The sequence below is a fragment of the Athene cunicularia genome, assembly GCF_003259725.1.
Source record: "Athene cunicularia isolate RWA chromosome 1 unlocalized genomic scaffold, athCun1 chr1_part1, whole genome shotgun sequence".
Taxonomy (NCBI): domain Eukaryota; kingdom Metazoa; phylum Chordata; class Aves; order Strigiformes; family Strigidae; genus Athene; species Athene cunicularia.
Genome location: NW_020799091.1, coordinates 1,807,972 through 1,824,116, shown reverse-complemented (window position 1 = coordinate 1,824,116; position 16,145 = coordinate 1,807,972). Strand labels below are relative to the sequence as shown.

The following is a 16,145-nucleotide window of genomic DNA, read 5'->3' as shown; positions in this document are numbered from 1 at the left end:
AAAAAAAAAAAAAAAAGGAGGCGGGGTGGGGTGGGGGGGAGATCCTTGAGAGCTTTTGTCTCCTCCTGGCTGCTCCCCAGAGACAGAAATGGGATTTTATGTTTACAAAGTTGCAGCCCTTTCTGTGAGCTCCAGGTGCCCGAGGACTTGGAAGAAGTGAGAGGCAGAGTTAATGAGGTGAGAAGGAAAGCAGAAGGGAAAGAGCAAAGCACATTTGTTGTAACAGATCAGACCGAAACATCTGCAGGGCACGGGCACCTGTGTGAAGTCGGGAAATGCAGTTTTTATAATTTGTCTTCTCTGCAGAAAAAGAGGAAAAAAAAAAAAGAAATCTGGAGAGAAGGAAGAGAGAGATGAATAGGTGAAGATTTGGGCTCGTCTAAAGATTTATCTTTTTTTTTTTTTCCTTTTTTTCCTTCTTCCCGAGCAGTTACACAAACCTTTTTTTTTTTTTGGGGGGGGGAAGTGAAGCGGCGAATGAAGTCTTGCCATGTGCAGGGTTAAATGGAAACACACAATCAGACCATAACTCAGGGTGTAATTCAAGCCATACGGTTTGTCTGTCTGTTGACTCGAAAGGTTGTATCAAGGCTTGACGAGGGAGGGGACTGAGAAAGAAGGGATAATTCAAACTTCTTCGTGATTCATAAACCACTCCTTTGCAATTTGGATAATAGATCTCTCTCGTGACGACTCGCTGAACTTCAGAGTTAACCATAGCTCGTGCTCTTTCTCTCCTTTCAGGTTGTTCATCTCCAAGGAGGAGCAACACCCAAACTGAAGGGAAATACACTGTGCAGAAAATTAGGAAAACTTTTTTTTTTTCCTTTTTTTTTTTTTTTTTTTTACTTTGGAGAAGCTGATTTCCTTCGGCAAGTGGGGAACGGTGGAGAAAATGAAGCCAAGTCCGCGATTTTTCTTAGCTGGTTTTCTGTCTTTGATTCTGCAGACGGGGCTTTGCTATGGGATAAAATGGATGTAAGTACCTGGCTATCTCTCTGCATTTTTAAAGTCTTTGTGGTATTGCTGGTCTCTTACCCGTTTTTGCGACTGCTATTTGAGGCACGCTGTAAAGCCGTTTAAAGAGCAGCAAGCATTGCATTTCTCCAGGCATTCATTGATTTCAAGTGTGTGTACTAGGGGCTTGTGCTAACAATATGTCTCCATCTTCTTTCCAAAATATGCATGATTTAGGCTCGCTTTTTCTTCTTCTCATTGATAAGGGAAAGGCACACACTTGAATGCTCACATGAGCCACTTAATGAAGTTTCTAGCGTTAGCTCCTGCCACGCTGGGAAACTCTCCCACCGGGACCGCTGGTTGTGCTGGGTAGTAGATGAGAGCAGTAGGGACAGCAGCTAAGATAATGCCGCCAATCTCCAACCACAGGGGATGCTTGACAGATAACATGTTTTTTTGGTGGACCTTTTAACCTTTGGATTTCATGAAGGGTGTTAAAAAAGAAGTGGGGGGGGGGAGGAGGAGGGTGAGGAAATACCAGGGAGTGTGGTCAAGTCTGGATTGAGTTTCCTCGGAGGTAATGTCACTGCAAACAAAGTGAAAACATCACTATCTCATTTCTTTGCTTAAGCAAGCAATCAATTAGTTGCTTACTGCAAAATAAACAAACAAGCCCCTCTAACAGCCATCTGGTTTCATGTCCTTGATGAGTGATCTGTCTTTTCTAGTTGGGTTTGAAGCTGTGCACAAAATAAATAAGGGAATGTGAGCTAGCCTCAAATGTCCATCTTCCATAAAAGAAAAGGCACAATAAGATGCAGTGCCAGGAAGAGTCTGTGTAGGATATAGTGAGTCCAGGTGAGGATCTTGGAGTTAGATGGGGGAATTGAGACAAGAGGTTCGGGTTTTGTTCCTCCTTCTGTGCTATGTCTAATTTCCATCCCACTGTCCCAATCATTGTCACTTGAGGTTCTCCCCTGCCGCCTTTTATAAAGGCTCTCTTAAATTTGGACATCTTCAGTCAGATGTCTTGTTGGAGCCAGTGTTTTCACTGCCCTGCATGCAGTCATGGGAAAGAGGACTTTCCAGATGGAGGAGGTTCACCACCTCCAAAGAGATGTCCAACACAAATGTCAAGAGATGTCCTCTGGAGATGTCATGGGCTGTAGGGAGCTGGCTGAGACCACACATCCACTTTTTGCATAAAGAGAAGCAGGGTGAACCCCTCCATAGAGTGTTTAAATGAACATGATCAGGTGGGAGGAGCAGTCACCCACTTTGGGCATCGTTCATTTGCTCTCTCCATACTCTAAGGACCACCATGGAAGCAGAGGAGAGTCAGGACCCGATTAGCTCTTCACCAGTGTGGCTTTACACCTTGTAGCAGTCACCACAGCTAAATTACATAGCCCAGCTATTTATTTCTGCTAGTTTCCTCAAGTGTTTAGCCTCTCAGCTCTGCATATACCCGGCATCTTGCATGGGGCTGGCATCTCCCCTCTGCAGGGCATTCAGCAACATTTCCATGGGCTGGCAGGGCCTGCACTCCTTTGCAACTTTTCTTTCCATGCAGCACAGAAATAAAACTGTTTTGTGGCACCCTGATTCAGCAGGGCACTTACATGCAGACCCATAACTGAGGGGAGGGGCTCACTTATATGCTTGGCATTAGGCCCCCACTTAAGCAAGGTCCCAAATCCCAAGCTTAGGGCCTGGGTTTCTCCAAAGGGCAGGGGCAAGATGAGTTTCAGATGGAACCTGATAGTGCGGTGACAAGCCACAGACATGAAAAAAAGGCTGGAAGGCCAGGCTAGGTCCCTAATAGTTTTGTTGGCAAAATAAACTTTTTGGCCGGTAAGTGGTTAAGCTGGGAGGGTTTCTTTTGGGGATGGGGTGGGGGGAGAAGCAGTTGGAGGAAAGACGATGCAGTTGCCACTCCTCCCTTTCCCAGCAGACACATCCCCCCTATCGAAAAGCAAGTGGAGAAGATGAAAGCTGGGATTAAAGTGGCATTTGAAGCATGAACTGCATCCAGATGTGCCGCCAGGGCTCCCCTCACACCTGTTTAAAACCTGGAGGAGACCTGCCCTCCCTGTCCCAGGGTACTTCACAACTGGGATGCTGCCAGCTGCGATATCACAAAATTATGGGTTTTTTTGTTTTATTTTCATTTGCTGTTTTTCCTACCTTCCCCACCCTTGTTTTTCTATGGAAACAAGGGCCAATATTCCCGCCTTCCCCATCACTCTCTTTTCCTTGCTGCAACAGTGCTGCCAACCTTGGAGCTAGGGAACCATCCCTGGGGCTAGAGGACCATCTCTGGGGCTAGGGAACCATCCCTGGGGCTAGGGGACCATTATCCTTGGAAATCACATGAGTAAACTCTTGGTGAACAGAGATCGATGCTACCAAATACTGAGTAATACCTCAGAGCTGCAATCCCAGCCCTGGACTCATGTGCTGGGTGCTGTACAACCAAACCCTTCCCCTTCCCTCTTGTCCTCATGAAGAGAGAGAGGGAAAAAAAAAAAAAAAAAAAAAAAAAAGGAAGGGATGAAAAGGGAGGAAAGTGCTACGAGATGTTTTCAGTCGTGGGCTTGTCTCAGCGGTCTGCCCGCTGCGCCGTTGTTGTAGGCACGGTGCCAGAGGCAAGCTTCAAAGAGGATTTGGGAGGGGAGGGGGGAAGATAAGGAGGTGGGTTTTGCCAGCCTGGGGAAGAGGGAGTGACTGATATGAAAGGTGATAGGAAATTCAATTTTGATTCAGCGCATGATGTAATTGCAGGGGGAGGGGGAGAAGAAAAACACACTTTTCAGCCATTTAGGACCTCCCCGTAACACAAATATCCCCTGTAAATTAGTAAGAGCGGGAAGAAGGTAAAAGGGAGCTATTTGTTTTATTTTATTTGGCTTGTTTTTATGAGTTCTGTGGTCCAGATCCCCAGCTGTTGTAAATCGGCACCGTGCCCTTCCCAGCCACAGAGGTGTGCACCGCCGAGCATCCAGTGCAGTGCATGGACGGTCAGCATCTTGTCAACCTGCTCTTGCTGCTGGAAAAACTTCATATTTTGGCCTCTTCCATCCGAGCTCCAGGGAGCTTCTTGGGTGTAAAGTCAGGGTACAGACAGATCTTTGCAGGATCAGGGCTGTGGCGGAGAGGCAACGTTTCCGTTCAATGCATGTGAACCCCAGGGTCTTTTTTTTTGCACGCTGCTTTTTGCAAACGCTTTCCCATCCTTAGAGCAGGGGGTTGTTGCATCGCTTTGTGATCCTCAGTGCTTGTTTTGCATCAGAGTGGCTGGGGAGGCAAGGCAGCCATGGCTTGTAGAAACTCTATTGCTTTACCCATCTCCTTTTGCACCCCCTTTGGCTTTCCGAGGAGTGTTCAGGTTTGGCCAAGCAGGTTGCTGGAGCAACTTGTTTGGGTAGAGCTGAAAAACAGATGAGCACTAGAGGGAGCTGCAGCCAGATGTGCACACCACAGAGGTCTGCAGATGTTAGGATGTCCGGGCACAGAGTGGCTTTCGAGGCACTTCTGCCTCCCCAGGGGTTGGCATCTCCTCTGCCCAGGTGCCAAGACCCAGGTTGGACTGTTCCTCTGTATTGAGGATCACCTTCAATGCAAGAGCGGTTGTAAAAATGCCAAATGCAGGAAGTGTTGAAGGGGTTTTTTTTTGCATGGATTGCAGGATCAGCCTATGACAGCCAGTGGTGGCATTAGGGATCCTGTCATTTTTGGGTGGAACTTGGTCACTGTGGGAAGCCCCTGCCTGTACCTGTTGTGGTGGCCTGGACATGCCCCATGCCCTGTGGAGCCATCCCTAGCCAAGCACCATTCCCAGCTACAAGGTCAGCTTTGCTGCACCATTCCCATGGCTAAATCACAGCCCTTCAAGAGCAAAAGGTGGCTTAGCCATGCGTTTGGGTGAACCCGGAGTGTCCCCCAGCTCACCAACCTCGAGCAGCACCGCAGCCTTTCTGCTGCCAGCAGAAAGCAGGGGAGAAAATGGAAAGATTTTGTGCTTCCCGGCAGCAGCAGCAGCGCCTGCTTCTCTCCTTCGACCGGGGGGGTGGAGCTGGGACATGGGGCATGGGAGCCTGTGAGGAGACCGTCTGCCTGGCAAGGGGGCTGCTAGATGAGCTGCCGTGAAAGGACTGCAGGATGGGGACGGTGGGAGGGGAGTGGGCTGGGGGCAAGGAAGAGGGGGGGACAACGGCTTTGAAGTTTGCTCTTCACTCCGTAGGCAGCTCGGGAAAACTTGACAAAGGTCCATGGCCTTCCTCGGCACTCGGTGAGCCAACTCGCCGCTGGCATCGACTTCAGTCGAGCTTGGGCTGGAAGTCAATGGCCTTGTGCCCACTACTGCCAGCGCTGGATTTGGCACCATATCTGAAAGCAGCTCTTATTTTAAGCTTTTACTTCAGGGTTAGGGTTTTTTTTTCCCCCCGCTCCTCTCCCTCTTCCTCCTCTTTATTTCGGGGTTTGGTTTTCTTTTTTTTTTTTTTTTTTTTTTTTTTTTCTTTTTTACTATATAAATCCTGTTTCTCTGTTTGAAAAGGTTTCACAGAACCAGGGGAAGCATTTACCAGGGGACATGGTGGCTTTCCCAGCACTTGTGGTCCCCAGACCAGGACTGATGTGGGGAAGGCGGGCAGGGGTAGGGGCTGTCTCTGACTACCAGAAGCTTGGACAAGGTTATTGTAACAGTCCTGCAAGCCTTTTCCAGTTGAAAACCTGAGAAAATTAGGTTCCTGCAGATTAAAAGCCTTCAGTGAGATCAAATACCAAAAAAAGCCCCAATCTGTGTCTCTATTAAAGTTTACCACACACTTCACTCCCCACAGCTGTGTAATTTTGTCTAAATATTTTTGTTTCACCTAAATCCCTGCAAGATTAAGGGGTTTAAGAATAGGCGTCAAAAAAGACAGTGCCTTCACAGAGAGCAAGCACAATGATCAGTTTGGAGCAGAAGGTCATGGTTTCATCAACGGTCCCTCTGTGAGACCTCCTTGGGTCGCATCACACATGGGAGGATGGGGACATGCCCTCCAGAGAGAGCCCACATCAGAAAGAGAGGAGATCCTTCCACAGTTTAAGGGTGTTTTAAAGGGCACCAATGCTTCACTGCTCAATTCAAGGAGTTTTTCTCCCTTTGACTTGACTGGGAGCAGTGACCTACTCACACTGGTCCTTCCAAACCAAATAATGTGTGGTTTTTTTCACTGATATCTGCTCAGATCTGAAGGTGCTTCTCCCGAGCTGCTGCTCCTATGAATAGTCTCACGAAGCCCAGATCTGCAGGAACGGGCCCATCCCTCTCAAAGGACCTAACACTGTAGAGCATTCATGTTTTCAAATGAATTTATTAACTGCCTGAGATAATTAAAAGAGTAAACGAAAGCCATGATCCATCTATGCATCATATTTCCTCTGTAATTACGTTTATGGTTTTCTGTCAGTATCCATAACTTCAACTGAAAGCCTTGCTATGCTATATATAAAGCAGTGCATGTTTGGTTTGGGGCCTGTTTATTTAAAGGGATGGGTCAAAAAAAAAAAAAAAAAAAGAAACAACCACCCCTCAGTTGTCCTCAACTTTCTGGAAAATGAAGGATGGGGCTAGGAGAGTCAAGGGAGGAGAGCGCGACGTTAGCAGGAGGGAAGAGTGAAAAGCAACATTTTTAGGGTGGCAGCAGGTAAAATCCCCACATGCTGCTTCTCAGATGAAGGGTGTGAGTCCAAGGAAATACGTTTAACAGGGATTTTTTTTTTCCCAGATTGAGGACTAAAGGCTGTTTTGCTAACTATGCCCTTGAGGACTGCCTTACTCAGACTGGCTGTGCCCCTTTGGCTCCAGTTTCCTTCCCAGTGCTGGTGGTCAACAGAGACTGGGTGGAGATGGGATAGAGACCCACCACCAAATACCACCATGGACGAGACTCTTCTGGGGGAAGGTGATTTCCTTTCCACTGCCCCACAGAAAGACTTTTCTCCCCAACAATGTCCTCTGCAGGTGGCGGGCATCCCTCCCTGGTGCTGCCAGAATTTGGGGATCAGGGAGGTTTGGTGCCTTTCCACAAGGAGGGTTTAAAGTGACAAGGGGTGGAGAAGACATTTCTGAATGTCGGACAGAGCAAACCTGGGCTGTCAGGGCATGGACTAGATGACCTAATAAGCCTCTCACATTCCTGATCTGTGATTTATAAATGCGCTTTTTGGTCATGGCAAGCGACTCCAGTAACTGTGAGTTTTCTTTTCCATCCCCATTACCCTTTACTTTTTCCTCCCGACGCTTGGAGATGTTTCCAATTATAGGTTCTCACAAGCAAAGGCATGAAGTTCAGGCCTGGGAGATGTTCAGAAAACACCTTCCCGCGTCTTGCATTTTTATTCTTGGCGGGCTCCCTGGAGCTCAGCTCATTCGAAAGAAACAGCCATTGCTGCCATTTACTGAGTTGTCCCCAATGGGGCCATGGTCCTTCCTCTCTTGACTGTCTGGCAGATATTTTTCTCCTCTTTCATGAAGTGAATTTCTTTCTTGTTGCGTTATAAATCTGCCTCTCTAATGGTGATCATTTGAGGCCATCTGTAATAATATGATCTCGTTGTATCACATTCCCTTTTTTTTTTTTTTTTCTTCACAATAGAGATGAGTTTCATTCTGAATCCAGCTCTCATCCCAACTTTTAAGTGGTTATTTCTTCTGTTCCTGACTTGCCTGTAATAGTGAGATGCAGGTGCCTCAACGTAGGCTTCCAGGTACTTTAAAGATGTTGAAGACCTCTATGCAAGATTAGAAAACGTGGTGCAGAACCCAGGAGATTCATGCATCCTTCAGGAGGCTCAGGTGAAACATCCCAAGGCCTCTAAAGTGTTACTTGACGTCCCTTATTAGGAAATTGAGCTGGTGGCCCATAGTACAGCATCTCATAGAGACCTGGAGCATTCCTTCTCCACCTGAAGCTCAGGCTGGGAAGCTCTCTCCTTTCATCTGCCTCACTCTGTCTGCTTATTTTGCAGCTGGGACATACCATACTGGACTATTTATCCTTTTTACTCTATTAGTGACGAGCTGCTTTGGCCTCTTGCCTGATTTGCATTTCAGCCCATTCCTGAGAGTTGCTGATAGGCTTTCTGGGAGAAGTTTTCACAGGTTTCTGATGCCGAGGTTAGACACATCTCACCCGGCTCTGTGCTTACACAGTCCAGGTGTCTGCATCTGAGCTCGGTGCCTGGGTTCCCTCTATGGACAGTGCAGAAAATGAGCACTTCTAGGGCATGATGTCACCCTACTGTACATCTCAACAGCACATCGGGATAATTACTCCATAGACATGACTTTTTTCTTTCCAGAAGGGCCCTGAAGGACTACCATGAGGTACACACTGTAGAGGTTTGCAGTCAGGTGACATTCATGTGGTCCAAAGCCTCATGCCTCTACCTTCAAAGACATGAGATATCTGAGATACCTGAGCACCCAGTATATCACCATCAGGTTTTGTCTCCACCAGCTCTGGTCCAGCACTGGTTCACTTCTAAGGCAGGATAAGTTGCCTTTTGGAGTTGCCCCTCTCCAGACACAGAAAGTTGGATGAGTAACAGTGTGCAAGGGACTGAGATGAACTACAGGGCAGAATTTCTGACAATTAAACACTCCACTTTTTCCTATCCCTTGAAATTCACTGGCCAAAACTTCTGCTCGCTGTGTATTTAATGGACTTCTTTAAATATATGTATGATGTATATATTTACACAGCTAGCAGAGTGGTGGTTTCCCTTCCAAGTTTGCCACAGATTATCTAGTGCCAGAAATGCCAAACTCCAGCCGCCTGGGAATTTGTCAGTGCAGACATACTCAGCCCTAGCAAGGATTGTATCTTTTCCCTGCTGGAAAAGCAGTTGGGGTTAGCAGTTACGCTCAGCCCAGAGAGAGCTCCAACATACACAGCAGCTGGTTCAAGCCAACCTTGAGGAAGCTGGTGGAACATCGATGTGTTTTCCTGAAAACTGGAGATCAGAGCTAATGCCCTCGATCTTGGTTAGGGCTCAATTTTAGCTCCGTTTCCATCTCGTTTAACTTCTGAAGGACGTGGATGTTACAGTAATAAAGTGAAATGCACCCAGAAATGTGTCTGCTAATAAGCCAAACTAACCAAAATGGCTTAGGATGAAACTGAAAGGCAACACATTTAACAAGGAGAGAAGGAAATATGTGTTAAGGCAGTTGTGTTGCCAGGATCAGATGCCAGTTACTGATGCAGCCAGCTAGAAAGTTGTTTTATGGGAATGAATAACATTTACGACTACCCTAAGCAGGTCATAAAGATACAAAGAGAGTTACACACCAGGCGTCTGCTGATCGCTGTGGGTGCTTGTGGAAGAAGAGCACAGCCTTGTGCAGTGCACAGCAGCATTTGCTGTTTTCTTTTTTTTTTACCTGGAAATGTTGGCAATTGCACACTAGAAGAACCAGTAGGGTCTTGGGGATGTTGTTGGTTTCTTCCATGGTAACCTACCTGCTGGTGCCTGCAGATCCTTTCTCAGTTTTGACCATGGTATTCTCTCTGCACGGACTCTCATCGTGCTCCTGCACTACATTTTTGGAAACAGACTTATCTATATGCAACAGTGATGGAATTGGTGGAGGCCCTTGGTGTAACTCCAAGGGAAAGCATCTGTTTCAAAAACTTGGTGGCTTTTTCCTAGGCCTTGCAGGGGATTTTCTCCATAATTAATTACATGACATTTAGCATAATCCTTGGAGAGTGTGCGAGACAGATGCTGAATGCAAAACATTGATAACTCCAACTTCACTTTTTTTTTTTTTTTTTTTTTTTTCTTCTGAATACCACAGTCTTGGAAGATCCAGCGTTCTGTTATCATCGAACTGATGGGTCATTTTTCACTCTGCTGGACAGTCCACCCCCTTTGTTCTTCAGCAAAATACCTTCCCATCAGGATTTACATGTTCAGTCAACTTGGCACATGCCCCGGGAGCTTTGTCCAGGCTCCCTTAGATGATAGAGAGAAATGTGTGCTTCTAGAGGGTGTTTCGTCCCACCTGCCTTAAATACCTACTTTAGATGAGATAAATCACTCTTCATAGTTGCCCATCTTTCTCACCAACTTAAACTAAGCACCTATTTACAGGTAGCCAAAATTAAGTCAGACGAACACAGGCCAAAAAATCCACTGGACTGAAAGTAGTGGAGAAATTAACATTGACCTGAAGATTAACTCTCTTTTTTTTGGTGGGTTTTAATGCCTTTTTGTATGTGCTTGTCTTCTCAGAGCTCTGTCTAAGACTCCTTCGGCTTTGGCCCTGAATCAAACCCAGCACTGCAAGCAGCTCGAAGGCTTGGTGGTTTCCCAGGTGCAGCTGTGCCGCAGCAACCTGGAGCTAATGCAGACCATCATCCAGGCAGCACGAGAAGTGATAAAGACTTGCCGTAAAACTTTCTCAGACATGCGATGGAACTGCTCTTCCATTGAGCTGGCTCCTAACTACCTGCTGGACTTAGAGAGAGGTAAACACCACTGCTGGCTCAGCCGGGGACATGAGTGAGTAGAGTCTGCTGGTGTGTGTATGCGTGCTGGGGCTGGGAAGGGTCTTGCTACCAGGGGGAATGCGGAGGGACTACACGGCCTAGTTGTCCTGTTATTTCAGACCATGTTCATCATTATGGTGCCGGTCATGCCCAGGAGCTCTTGAGTCCAAGACCTAGTCTCTCACAGCTTACAAAGCATGCCACCCATCTGGTCTGCTCATCTCATCAGGAGCCATGGTGCACTTACTCACATCCATGGAGCTGCTGGTCAGGGCAGGCAGACTTGTCAAGCAGCACACGCCACGTGTGATGCTGCACGGTCAGCTTTCATGGCTCAGATTTCCCTTGTACGCTCATGCTGCATCTCTGTGACCTCCCACCACCTCCCCCAGCTTCATACATGCCAACTTCTCTGTGATCTGCCTGCAAGCAGTATCCAGCACAGGGACAAAAGGAGTAGGAGAGTCCATGGAAGGGCTTCTTCGTGAACTCCAAGGGCAGATCACGCCTCAGTGGACCAGCTGCCTAAGTCCATGTGCCTCTTGGCCCTGTTGGGATGTTGCTCATGTTGAAGAGCTCACTTAGGAGATGTGTTCCAAGCTGGTGATGCCGTGGGAGGTCTCAGCTGCAATGAGTTGGTGTGCTTGTTGCTCTGTGGGGTACAGGTTGTGTGGGTCTCTTTTTGGGGAACATTTAGCTGTCTCAGGAGGCTGAGCTGGCATTCTTGTCTCTTCCAGGCACAAGGGAGTCAGCATTTGTGTATGCCCTTTCTGCTGCTGCCATCAGCCACACCATTGCCAGAGCCTGCACCACCGGGGACCTCCCTGGCTGTTCCTGTGGTCCCATCCCAGGTGAGACACCTGGACCTGGGTATCGATGGGGAGGATGTGCAGACAACCTCAACTATGGTCTTATCATGGGGTCCAAATTTTCAGATGCTCCCATGAAGATGAAAAAATCAGGATCACAAGCCAATAAACTGATGCATCTGCACAACAGTGAAGTAGGGAGACAGGTAACAAATCCACGAGAGTTATTGTAATTGTACAATCATCTGTAGTGGTCGGTCGCTCTGTGAGGTTCAGTGTCTCTCTCAGCTAGTGAAAGAAGCAGGTTTCTCCCAGATTGCTCTGAACTACTTTGGCCTGCTGAAGACTGTGGCTACATAACTCATGCTGGGACTCAGGAGGTCCTGAATGCTATTATCAGCCCTAAATAATCGTGGGTGGGATGCCTCACTGCCATCCTTCCGTGGAAAGCCGAGGATGGCTCTCTCTGGCTTGCTTACCCCTGGAGGTGTGGTGGGGATGGGTCCTGTCGTGCTCTGCCAAGGGCGTTGCACAGGCGAAGTGCTGTGTAAGCGTGGAGGATTATCATCTGCCAGACGCATCCAGCAGCAGCTGCCTCCCAGCCATCCCTGCAGCCAGGAGGGCTGATTTTTCCTTTTCAAACTGCTTCGCTAGTGATTATTCCCATATCTGGCAGAAGGTGCTTTTAACAGCTCGCATCCAGCGGAGGGATAATGCTTACCATGTGCAGTGCTTGGTGTGCACCGAGGTGCAAATCCCTATCGCAGCCCTCCGTGCAGCTGGAGAAATGGGTGGGGGACTGTAAAGCTGACCCCTGCGCCCATCTCTGGGGCTGCAGAGGTTCCCTAGGCTGGTCCTACCACACAGCTTGGTCCTTCCAGGGCTGCTTGTGCTCCAGCGCTGGAGCAAATCAAACTTGGAGCATGTTGAGCTCATCGGCAGCTTAATGTGTAGCTACAGGTAGAACTCACCTTTGCAGAGCACAACCACGCTGAACTTGCCTCCCCTGGGTGTTTTTCTCTACTGTTCCCACTCTATCTGTGTTGGTTTGGGTTTTTTAAAAATTTATTTTCTTTTTGTAATGTCTTGAGGTTTTGTTTTCATTGCAATGGGTGCCTTTTTCTTCAGGACATAGTGTTGCCATGGCTATTATATTCACCCCTTCCTGGCAGCATCCTGACATGTCCTACAGAAATTAGTGCAGATCCAAAGCAAAATGCTCTTTTTGGGCCCATGGCCAGCAGAAGGGTAGGGTGAGAATGCCCTGAATTCATCAGAGCCTTGGTATGTCTCTTACCCAAAGCTGCTAGAGACAGAAATTGATGTTAATTATCTATTTATGGATTGCTTTGATTTTCAGCTCCTTAGGAATGTAGATATCTGATCAAAACTCAAAATACTCTGCTGGCTGCAAAGGTGCCTTGGTGAAAATAGTCCTGGGCTGATAGTGATCACCAAGGAGCTGTGGGATCTCATTCCCTTTGCACAGGAGCTACTCTAGAGTGGCTGTGCAGAAATCAGAGCAGCAGTCCTTTTCTATAGCAGTCCCTGCTAAGAAAGTGCCTTTAGCAAGCTTTGGGATGTCTAGAGGTAAGAGAAGGACATTTCCTAACTCCTGCATTCCTTTTTGCAGGTCTTGAAAGCCTCTCTTGAAATGAAATGTAAGTGCCATGGAGTTTCTGGGTCATGCTCTATCAAGACCTGTTGGAAAGGCCTTCAAGAGCTGCGAGACATTGCATTGGACCTCAAAAACAAGTATTTATCAGCCACCAAGGTTGTTCACCGGCCCATGGGCACACGCAAATACCTCGTGCCAAAGGATATTGATATCAGGCCGGTTAAAGAGACGGAGCTGATTTACCTGCAGAGCTCGCCCGATTTCTGCATGAAGAATGAAAAAGTGGGGTCACACGGGACCCAGGACAGGTGAGGGTTTCTGCAGTGGGTGCTGGAATACACTCTGTGCCCCAAAGAGGGAAGGGGAGGAGGGAAACATGTGAATAAGAGGCAAATAATGGAGGAGGTAGCACATGCTTGCGGGTGAAGGACATCTCTAATGTGTGGTGTGGTCTGCACATGCCTCTGCGTGGCTGTGGCCAAGACAGGGCTGAAGACACCTTTAGCATTATACAGGCAGGCACAAGATACCTCTTGAAATCCCCCAGGCAGCTCACCTCTGCAGGGACTTTAAATGATCAAGCAGCTGTTTTTTTACTGTGTCGAGTCTCTCTAAGTCATTTCTTGCAGTCACTGCTGATGTGATGCGTTGTCACTCCAATGTAAGGCTCCTCTGAGTAGGCAAGTGTTAACCCAATTAGCACCAGTGCTCCTAGGCAGCCTTAAAAAAACCCTGAAAACTATAAATGTGATTTTTTAGGATTTTTCTTCCACTGCATTTTAAAAATCCAGGTGTGTTTGTATTGCTTATATCTCTGCAGAGGGTTTTCTTCATCTCATTAATATTAGTGATTCAAGGTTGTCATACCCAACCTCCACTGGGCACAGTGCTGTCCCCTTTCACAGGCAGCAGACATCCCTGTCTCTTCCCATCAACTGTTTATTTCCCTCCAAGACAAGCCAATTCCATCTTACGGCAGTCTGAGCATCTCTAGGTGGGCAGCATCACCCTTCGGCAGCCAAAAAATAGTGTATTTCCAGAATTGTGCAGAATTTCCAGATCTTTTTTAGGTGTCTGCAATGGTTGGATTTCAAGCTGTCTCATTAGTTGCTATCTGCTGGCTTGGCTTTTTTTCAGATAGTTCTCATGATTCTTTGCTCTTTGTGTTGCTTTGTGGTGGAGACTCAGTCAAGTAGCAAGGACCATGCGCCTGCCCTTTTGTGGGATGTCTTCATCCTAACCCTTGTTGGACGTAGTGGTATTTGGACCACTTCGGTTCAACTGAGAGAAGGTTGTGGTGTAATGGAAATGAAGTAAATGATCCAAATGCAGGAAGGATACTCTTTGGGTATCTTTGATTCATATGAAATATTTGGTCAGGGGACTTGGGAAGCTCTCCTTTGGCTACAGACATTTAATCTGAAAACGCAACTCTGTAGACAATATTTTAAAATATATTTGACTGGTGGAGCTGATGGGGAGATGACGACAGTTGAGTGAAACCAGCGTGCCCTTTTTGTCCTCTGATGTTTTGTGGCAGTTACAGTTTTGTATCCTCCAAAACCAATAGCTGGACTGCTCTACAACAGCACTTTACCTGGCAGCTTTGTGGTGGGAACACCAGGCTGACGTTCATCACCAGCCCAGTGGTGGAGCAGTAATTAGCAAGTGAAGATGTTTATGAGTCTCTGAGGATTGTAGGGAAAAATCCCTTATTGAAGCTAGTTTCTGAGGGAAAATGTCATTTGAGTGGAAATGATGTTTTTGTGGATTTGTATGGACTTTGACAAATTTGTGTCTTGAAAAAGACCTCTTTGTTGTGCCGCTCTGTTTTGCAATTTAAAAAAAAAAAATAAATTGTGGAGATTATTTGGAAATGAGTTTTATAGGAGTTGCATGAAATCAACAGGTTGTGTCAAAAACAAACTCAATCCATTACAGCTTTGCCAAGTAAAACATTTTCCATGAGCTAAAAACCTTTTAAGGGGGAGGGAGGCGTGACTTCTTCTTCATCTAATTTCATTTTACAGCAGATTTTGCCTTTTTATCCCAGCTAGGGATGAAAAATATGTCAAGGTCTTGAATTTTTTTTTTTTTTTTCCTTCTGAGGATAGGAAAATGTGTATTGCAGGCATCCGTTTATCCTGAGCTGGGTGACAGCCATGATTGTGAGCCTGCCAGGCAGGGTCCACGGGAAGTGAGATTGAGTGAGGATTTAGAGGACTGAGATATTAAGGCCGGAGGGGATGACTTTCAAAAGGAACTTGTCAAGAAATACTCCTTATTCTTGGATGTGCAAGATGGTGATGGCCGTGGGAGGGGAGGAGGGCAAGATAGGCCCGTGTTGAGCTGTAGGCGTCTCTCAGGCCAAGTTTTAAGGTCATGTGTAGTTATGCTCATTTTCATCACGATCCATCTGACAGCTCTTGAGAAGACGCCTGGTGTCTCAAAACTGGCATATGTAACACAAGCCATAGAAGCCTCTTTTATGCATTAAATTAGCAGAGGAAATAAGTGTAAAATGCACACAACGTGGTTGCAGGTCAGTCTTTTCTTCCCAGGGGGAACAGGGAAACGTAGGGGAGCTTCTCTATCCTTCTCCTCCCATGGATGCGTTTTTCCCTTCTCAATTTTTCTCTCATGGAGAGGACAACTAAATGTATTTTAAAGGTGGTGGCTCTGTTCCAGCCGGCCGTGGGGCTGCAGAGATAGCGCCTAATGACAGAGATGAGGGAGAAGGAACATAAAAGTCATGCTGTTAGAGGGGGCAGGGAAAAAATGTGGTTCACGCTTACTCTGCGAAGATGTAAAAATGCTTGAATGGAAATAGCCCAATCAGGTTTTTATTTTATGTCAAGTCCTGGAGGCATTTTAACATTTTATCCTTGTGCACATCAAAATTTTTTGGGGGGGGACATACTGCTGTTTCCTACTAGGATAATTTTTAAAGTCTTTTATAGAAAATACAATGAAAAATGGAGTTTTAGTGGTGGTCCATCAGTTAGTTTTCTCTCTCCTCTTCTTCCACCACCTGCCTACTCCCTCTTTGGCCTTTTTCTGGCCATGAACATGGGTGCAGGGATCAGCCTGTGGGATGTTACAGTGCAGACCCCTCTTACCACACTCCAAAAGACCTCAATCTGGGTCGCTTCACAGCTTTCCAGCCCCACCTTCTGGCTCCAAAGGGATGCAGAAGGGAGGGGACACCCC

The 16,145-nt window shown here is 47.0% G+C and overlaps 1 protein-coding gene across 2 annotated transcripts in view; it reads left to right on the top strand.

The window, feature by feature from the left end:
* Positions 1 to 16,145, top strand: part of WNT11 (Wnt family member 11) — a 30,009-nt gene that overhangs the window by 3,165 nt on the left and 10,699 nt on the right. For both annotated transcript variants that reach the window (XM_026859933.1, XM_026859925.1), the window contains exons 2-5: positions 745 to 978; positions 10,252 to 10,487; positions 11,246 to 11,523; positions 12,951 to 13,243. In XM_026859933.1, the coding sequence (XP_026715734.1) occupies positions 896 to 978; positions 10,252 to 10,487; positions 11,246 to 11,523; positions 12,951 to 13,243 (890 nt within the window). In that variant the 5' untranslated portion in view covers positions 745 to 895. The remainder of the gene's footprint in view (positions 1 to 744; positions 979 to 10,251; positions 10,488 to 11,245; positions 11,524 to 12,950; positions 13,244 to 16,145) is intronic.